The following is a 9,304-nucleotide window of genomic DNA, read 5'->3' on the forward strand; positions in this document are numbered from 1 at the left end:
TCTCTGAAAATAGCTAAGAGTTCAATATCCTCAGGCTCTGCCACCTCATTTTCTGCCTTGCTAGCCGCCATAATGATCTCTCCTTTATCATCTCTTAACACCACCCCAACACCAGCTCTGTGTAGGTCACTAAACATAGCCCCATCTACATTTAATTTTAGAAAACCAGATTCAGGAGGCTTCCAGCTACAGAAACTCCTTAACTCACTGCTCAGCACAGATTGCATAGCATAAAACTCCTTTTTCAAGGATAAAGCATGCTCAGTTACTTGTCTCTGCTCCATACAAATTTTCTCATTTACCAACTTGTTCCTCCTAAACCAGAATCCCCATGCTACCAGGAAGAGTACAACTAGATCATCATCCTTACCATCCTCATGTATCTTGGTTGCCATATCCATAGCTGACAATTCATTACCCCATGCTCCCACCATAGGCAATAAACTACACCAGTAAGGTCTAATTTGTGTGCAGTAAAATAAAACATGAGGAAGGGTTTCAGTACCTATTTTGCAAAAACAGCATACATCCTCCATTGGCACATTCTTTTTCTTCAAATTTGACAGAGTTGGGAGCCCGTCTTTACACGCCCTCCAAGCAAAAACTTTAACCTTATGAGGTATCTTCATCTTCCACATTGCTCTCCACAAAGACTGCCCTCTGCTAGCTGAAGAGCATTCCCTTGAATTTTCTTGCAACTGCCTTCTAATGAGTCTGTAAGCACTTCTAACACTGAAATTTCACTCCTTTCCTGAGCCCATACCCACCTATTTGGTTGATCTCTAGGGACTATCACAATTTTTAAAATATTAGAGGCTACATTTGGATTGAAGAGGGCTCGAATCTTCTCTACATTCCACCATCTTAAACCAGCATTCCCTATATTAGCAAATAGACTATCCACTGTCTCCATATCCTCCCCTAGCCTTATTGCACCAGCACCCCTTAAAAGGTTTGGATGTCCTGGAACCCAGCTTTCAGACCACACCTTAGCAGTTTTGCCATCACCAATCCTCCACCTACATCCTTTCCATAACCATTTCTTAGCTGTCCATATTCCTCTCCAGGTAAAAGAAGGGTTGTGACCCAGCCTAGAGTAAAAAAAAGAGCTATGTGGAAAGTACTTTGCCTTGTATATCCTATGGATTAGTGAGTTTTCTGCCAGTAGGATCCTCCAACCCTGCTTAGCAAGTAGAGCCATATTAAAGGATTGCAAGTCCTTGAAACCCAGCCCACCTCTAGCTTTAGGTTCACACATTTTTCCCCAACTAAGCCAATGTATTCTCCTTTCATCCTTCTTTTGACCCCACCAAAACTTCGCCATCATGGATTCCAGCTCTCTACATAAAGTTCCAGGTAATAGAAAGCAGCTTATCAAGTAAGTTGGAATTGAGAGAGCCATTGCTTTTATCAAAATTTCCTTGCCCCCTTGGGATAGAAGTTGGTCTTTCCAGTTTTGCAATTTACTCCAAACTTTCTGCTTTATGTCAGAAAAAACCCTTGTTTTTGATCGACCTACCATGGGAGGAAGGCCTAAGTATTTCTCAAACTGTTGCACCTCAGTAACCCCCCACACCTGCAGAATTTCCTCCTTTACTGCACCTGTCATATTATTTGAGAAAACCATAGTTCTTTTCTCTTTGTTTATCTTCTGACCCGATGCCTTCTCATAGGTACTAAGAATCCTTTGAACAGTTTTGTTTTCTTCAACATTTGCTTTGCAGAAAATTACACTGTCATCTGCAAATAGCAGATGGTTAACATGAGGAGCCCTTCTACAAACTTTGATCCCCTTAAGCACTTGGTTTCTCTTCGCCTTTTGTAGTAAGGCAGTCAGCCCTTCTGTGCATAATAAAAATAAATAAGGAGAGATGGGGTCTCCTTGCCTCAACCCTCTACTAGGGACAATAGGTCCTTTTGGCTCACCACTTATTAGCACAGAAAAACTTACAGTAGTAACACATTTCATCACCATATCAACAAACTTCTTCTCAAACCCCAAAGCAACCATAATAGTTTCTAAGAAGCACCACTCAACACGGTTGTAGGCTTTACTCATATCGAGTTTAAGAGACATATACCCTTGCTTCCCTACTGTTTTGTGCCTTACTCATATCGAGTTTAAGAGATATATACGAACTTCTTGTTCACATGCATTCTCCAATATATATAACAATATGTATGTTTATTTGTAGGTAGTCTTCAATAAGTACGGGAGTGCGCAAAGAATACGTAAAAGTGATTATATGTAGCATAATGTTTCAAAATTTCATAAAAATCTTAACTCAAACAATCTTATTACTATTTACAAATTATCTCACTATTATTAATAGATTTTTTATCTCATATGTAGAACCAAATGAGACCCTATTCTTGGTTTGAGTGTGATCACCATGTTGTTTTAAATTGCTTTGTTTAAGACCAAATCAATCAAGACTAAAATAGTCCTTGTTGTTTGGTTATCTTACCGATTAGTCTCTATAGGCTAATTTTGAACTTTTTACTCGGACCTTTAAGCTTTGCTTTGATCAAGTCAACCCTTTTGTTAACCTATGGTTATCAATCTTTTAAATAGCCATGTTAGCACCAATAATTAGATACCATGTGTCATTTAAAAATAATGATAAAAGTATTTTTTTAAAAAATAACTTAATCCATAGGGCATGCGGCCAAGTGCAGCATGGGTTAGCAGGTCCCTCCCAACAATCCGTCTGTAGTATAGAATCACTTTAAAAAGGTGAAGCCTATTGATCATACTATTGACTTAAAAGGTCCGATGCAATTATTATTGCTCAAGGTTATTTGAGTACTATTATAAAAAATGGCATTCCATCTATGTTAGACCACTTAGAGCTGGATTCAACAAAGTTTGACCAAAATTTGATTAAGAAATTCACTTTTATAAATTTATTTTTCAACAACATCAAAAAACAAACTCTTCAAATCTATCATTATGTTATTAAAATATTAATTTTAATATTTTCATTTATTTTAATTTTAATTGTAATTTGAATATTCTAATTTTGACGAATACACAAAACTGTCTATAAAAACTATTCTCTCTCTCTCTCTCTCTCTCTCTACTGATAGGAAGCTAGGGTTCTAAATTGGAAATTTTCAACTTTGCCCTTGAAAATTTTGGAAGCATCCGGGAGTAGAATTTCAGAGAGCTCTATGTAGAGATGGTAAAGGGATTACAAACTATTGCCTCTGAGTTGAATATTCCTATGATGTCTTCAATTGTACTAAATGACATTTACATTTTTAGATCAAGAACTTACAACTGCAAAGAAAGAAAGACCTTCAGTTTACATTGTTATTGATATGGTTGATGTTGAATTTGGTTGATCTGAAGACTTCGACGGAGTCGTGGGAGATGTTGTAGAGAAGTTGCAAAATGGATTGTGGGAGACGACGATTTGAGATTTGGGCACGAGAAAGAAGAATTTTTTTATGCCAAAATAATATTTGGCCAGCAACTTGGGCTCAACAGATCTGACCAGTGAAAATGATCAAAATTAAAAACAGTACTATAGCTTTGTTGAGTCTACTACAGTGAGTTTTTATGCAACCTAGTTAAATTTTGACCAAAATATAGTTTTGTTGAGTCCACTACTAATGCTCTTACAATTTTCTAAAAATAAACTTGGAAATTAAAGAATGGAACATTGCTGCAGTTGGGGATTTCACCTAAACATTATTAGCCTGCAGAGGAACAAGTGTGTTATCTTCTCCAAATACTGTCTCACCAAAGAGCATTCCACGTCAATTACTTTTGGATCAATGAACTTGTCATGTCATACATGCATACACACACACACATTATATATATATATATATATATATATATTAATGTCGTTGATGGTACAATACTGTTCTTTTACCTATATCTTTGATGTAAATGGCTGATGAGATAGGGGAGAATGATGCTGTCTTTTATGATGGAAGATGCCGTTTGGATGATGAGAAAATGACCAGTGAAGAAGAAAAAAGATTGATTCAACTCCATTGCACGCTTGCACGGGTGAGTCAGTCATTAATTTCTATTTTTCTGATATCATCGATGCACATAATAATGATTGAGTTTGCTACCCAACATCAAGTAAAAAACAACACTTAGCAAAATGCTAAGTCAGTTGATCATCTAATGGGGGAACATGCTGCCTCATTGTACCCTACATAATTAGCCGCCTCCAATACATTTTGAAGCCTAGGCCAGATTATTCTATATATGCATAAAAAAAAATATTATAAGGATCAACAACTTTGTTTTATAAATGAGTTAATTTTAGAGACCTATCGACTATGTCTCTTCAAGTGGATAAGAGTAAGGAAAACTCTACTATGCCGCCCAAACCATACTACTTGGTTCTCTCTCTCTTTTTTTTTTAACCGAATAATGAAGAAAGTGATTTTAAATGTATTGATGTATTTTTTTAAAATATTTAAATACATTAAAAAAATGTGAATAGAAAAAAAAAAACTAGTTTTACAACAAGTGGTAACACCGAGCGTTGCTACTCGGGCGGCAGAGTAGCACTGCTCTAAGAGTAAAACAGGTTCTACATAATTTATTACTCATTTAATGTTGTTCGAAATAGTTATACGTATGAGTAGCAATAAATATAAAATGATTCATTTTATGTATTTATCCCTCTCTCATTTGAAACGTCCTTCAAATTCTTACCCAAAATTGAAAGATATTTTTTTTTTCTATCAATTGTCAGCACCATCTATAAGTGGCCGGAAAAAAATCTGCTCAAGTTATTACTTGAACTTGAGAGTAGTACAAGAGAGATAGATACATTAAGTAAACCATAAGCCAATTATTCCTTAATTAATAAATACTCTAGAGACTATTTGATAATCAGTTTATCTCTCTTTCCCTTGACTCTCAAATTCAAACAACTATTCAAGGAGAACTACTTGGTCTTTTAGGATAATGTTATATACAATCTTAGAGTGTGCACTATCTGTATACTCTTTTCGAAAAAGTGGATAAATCTAAAATGACTTAATTAAAATCATTTCTAGGTCCATTAATAGTGACAACGGCCAAGGTTGAGACCAAGCACTTCTCGCACGTGCCACGTGTCATTCCAGACGCGTCATGTGCGCAAAAGCCAGGTTGCTGGCAGACAAGATGAGCGAGCTCCAACTTGAGAGTAATGGAGTTATGGGGAATCAAAAGCCTCGTCACTCGGAGCTAATCTGCAGATGAGACGTGAAGACGGAGAGAAAATTTTGTTTCCGATTAAGCCCACAAAAGCCAAGACCAAAACAAGTTAAGATCTTGTAATGGATGCCATGAATTTGCGGAGAATGAAGGGGCAGTTTCAGAGGAAAATGCAGACAGCACAAAGGACACGGTACGTAGAGTTGGAGGCGCAGACAAATCATGCATATATATATAAGTACTAAAATCCAAGCGTTCAGCCTTCCACGTCACAACCAAACCCTATTAAACTAAACACTTCCCCGCCGGAGTTTTCTAAACTCCGATGGCAACGTTACCATTCCGTTTTTTCATTTACTACCCGACGTACTCCGACCGCCTTTTCTTCTGTCCGCTTCTCTCTGTAATATATACCTTTTTTTCCATGGCCAAGCTGCTTGGCTAGCTCGGTTTGATATTGAGCCGTGGCTGGCTTTCAGGTTGGCCCAGCTTGGATTAAAGGCCCTTCATATTGTAACTTTTCATATATAGTTAATTTGTAGCAAGGATAATTAAATTATAGTTAAGATATAGTTATCTATTTTAATATTACTCTTGTGTAACGAAATGATTCAATATATGAAATATTTAATTAAATAAGATATATGAAATATAGAATTAGAATTCAAACTCATATATGCTTGATTTGCTATGATATCATGTAAAATAACTACTTGTTTCAAAAACGATAAAAAATTATAGATTTAATTAGTTTATTATATTCTTAACAATGTTCTTGTTAGAACAATAGAATAGAAAATCAATTAAAACAAAATAATGATTTAAAAAAGAAGTTCACGAAGCCAAATACATTAATATAGAGATCGATCGTAATAATCCAAGATTCCAAATACCATATTGACGTACGTAGTTTAACAAGCCGAGCCTAATCCCTCTTTTATATATATATATATATATTAATGGAGCCAAAGCTGAGGCAATTTTGGAAGTATATTATGCACAAGATTGCATGCATGTTAAACAAAAAATTATCGATTGAAGAGTAAAATATTACAAAGAAACAAATTAAATCAATCATAGAGAAAGGTATATGCCAACATGTAAAATTATAAATATCAGCGGTACTACTTCTTGCAGCTACCTAGCTATCTTGTATATATACACATAGCCCCAGATCGATCGAACTATATATCTAGCAAAGCGAGGCCAGGGTGTTTTTTCACATGCAATAACCAAAATCTCTCCCACCTGATCTACTCCTCGATCGCCTAATCTATCTCCTCGATCGATCTGTGCTAATAATGGCTGGGCCTGAAATCACAAAAGCCACCGTTAACACCGCCACCGCCACCACCGACGCCAACGTTCAATCAAGCAAACCGGTGGCAGTTAGGAAATTTGTGGGAGTTCGACAAAGGCTCTCAGGAAGATGGGTAGCAGAAATCAAGGACTCGTCTCAGCGTGTAAGGCTGTGGCTGGGAACTTACGATACTCCCGAAGAGGCTGCTAGAGCCTACGATGAAGCTGCTCGAGCTCTTCGTGGGGAAAATGCCCGAACCAACTTTGCAGTTCCGGTTAACCTGATCAACTCGAGCATGTCGGGTTCTGCTTCCCTTTGTAACGTGGGAGGGGCGCTGCAGCCGTCACATTCTGATGGGCGGCATGGACTCAGCTTCTCTTCCTTAAAGGCTAGGTTAAGCAAAAACCTGCAGAGTATCATGGCAAGGACGAGCACTACTGAGAATAATAAGTCCTCGTCAAAAAGTAGGGTGAGTGATCAGTCTACTTTTGCTAAGATATTTCACTTCAGAAATTATAACCAATACCAAGGTGGCCGCCAAATGGATATGAACAACAACAGCATGGAGAAAGTACTGGTGCAGCCAAGCATTGTTGTGCCACCCCATGTGGAGACTGAGCCTTGTTCTTGGGAAAGCTCGAGTGTCTCGGAATGCAGTACTGCCGAGTGGGTTGGGTTAGGCAGGCAACATGGACTGGATTCAGATGGATCAGATATTGGGGAAGTTAGTTTTGGTCATGAGCATGGGTTGATCATGGATCACCAAATTGGGGGGTGGATGGATAGCCCAGAAATGGGTGTATTTGGCGGTAGTTGTACTGGTGAGGGTTCAAGGAGTAAGAGGTTCAAGGTTTCTTCTTCTGTGATGGTGCCTCCAACTTTTAGCGGGTCTCCATATAATTAATGGTGAAATTTGAATTATGGGATCGATTATGGATCACCAATATGAATCTTTGATCTATAAAAAAAAAGAAAAGAAAATAAAAACCTCTTTGCAAAAGGCGAGAGGTTTTAGAAACTGTTTTTTCTTTTTTTGCATGTTGTTGTTTTGAGCAGAGAGTTGTTAAGAAGTTGCTGCAGCTTTTGACTAGTGATCAAGGATAGCTTTTGTACTCTTGAATGGGAGATTCGTACGTAAGGTTGGGCTCCTCGATCGGATCTTTGTTCAACATGTAAAAAGTCCATTAATTCGGTTTAAACTTGCAACCGCCCGATTGGGTCACAAAGATCAGTATGATCATCTCATTGATGATGATCTCTTTCCATTTATTGATGAGAAATCAATCCTAGGTTGTACACGATCGAACATGATCAGGAGGAAAAACTCACGCAAGTACGTACATTGGATTGATCATTTGTCTACACTCGAGATCACAAACAATATATATACACATCATCATACATCCAGTACTGTTTACAAAAATATCAAGAGATCAGCGAATGAATGGTACGTACGTGCGAATTGTTTATTCAAACCAAGTTGCTAGTGTTACGAAGATGAAAAAAGTATAGGAAGAGGGTAATTTGGAAGTCTGTCAATCTTGTTAATGCCTTAATTTGTACAACAGATTGGAAGAGATGAAATGATCATCCCTTACTCACAACAATGATTTGGGTTATGACATGATCATGCTCTTCGCATACATCTATATGGTAAATAATAAATAAGTAAATAAAGAGAGATACAAAAAATCTTGTTAATGCCTACGTCCACAAGTTATTTGGGGGAGAAATAAACTATAATGTGTGTTTTTACAATCTATCATGATCTCACATATCGCACAATACAATGGAGGAATTTAGAGAAGATCAATTGGAGTTGCTGTGTGTGGTGGAATTTGGGCGTAAGGAGCTTCTGTGTAGAGAGCTTGTGGAGAGTTTGTCCATTTTGTGGGGGATCTCTTCATATATATGAAGGTTTATTTTCTTGAAGTGATTAAGTCTAACTTGCCTTGTGAAACCTTTTCCTTTTAGAAGTTTGAGTCTCTTTCCTTTTAAGAGTCTATATGTCTTTCCTCTTAGGAGTCTGAGTCTACTTGTCCTATCTCTTCATGACTTTATCTCTTAGTGTTAACGTCGTGTTATGCAAGCCTTTGAGCCAGATTCCAGCAACTCAGGTCTTTAGAACTGAGCCTGCGAAAACGAAGTAGAAAGCAACTAGGAGAGGGGCCTTGGGTCGAGGAGTCTACGATGTCAAAGTTAGTAAAATATCTTGAAAGTTTGTAAATAATGAGAGAGCCTAGGGATTAGAAATCGTTTCTCGTATCTGTGACTGACTATTTATATCAGAGTCGGGGGTGGGGGGGGGGGACAAATCGTGTTTGTTCCCATGAAGTCTGTATCTTTTTTTTTTTGTTCCTTTTATTAGAGTTCTTTAATACAGCGTACTTCTGTAACGGTGTCATTAATGTGACGTGTAGCTCAGATAGTAGTGTCATTAATGTGGCGTGATTTCTCGATTTATTTTACTCTACTAGTGTATTTAGTAATCCGTCGATATTCTCTTGTTAAAAGATCAAAGATTCTTTATCCTTTCTTCTCTATACTATACAAGTCGCTATGCGGACAACTTACTTTTAGGGACAAGCTTGGGCCCTAGGGCAGGTATCGGGTCGAAGTCTAGTGGGAGAAAATTCCCTTACATTTAATTTGATTTGCGATCTTATCGCAAAACTAAATTATAAATTATTGATCTGACCCTACAGGTCTTGAACTGGTCGTACGTACCTTCATGCATGCTTTTGGTAGCATTGGGAAATTAGTATCCGGTCGCCAGGAGAGGCATTAATTTCACAGTTGATCTCTCACCATTGAAATATTAATTAATG

The 9,304-nt window shown here is 37.4% G+C and overlaps 1 protein-coding gene across 1 annotated transcript; it reads left to right on the forward strand.

Annotated features, from left to right (window-relative positions):
* The first annotated feature begins 6,477 nt into the window (after positions 1-6,477).
* LOC121246551 (ethylene-responsive transcription factor ERF010-like) lies at positions 6,478-7,380 on the forward strand. Its single transcript, XM_041144725.1, has one exon. The coding sequence runs from the start codon at positions 6,478-6,480 to the stop codon at positions 7,378-7,380; it is 903 nt and encodes a 300-aa protein (XP_041000659.1).
* The last annotated feature ends 1,924 nt before the right edge of the window (positions 7,381-9,304 follow it).

This window comes from Juglans microcarpa x Juglans regia, chromosome 1S (genome assembly GCF_004785595.1).
Source record: "Juglans microcarpa x Juglans regia isolate MS1-56 chromosome 1S, Jm3101_v1.0, whole genome shotgun sequence".
In the NCBI taxonomy this organism is placed as follows: Eukaryota; Viridiplantae; Streptophyta; class Magnoliopsida; order Fagales; family Juglandaceae; genus Juglans; species Juglans microcarpa x Juglans regia.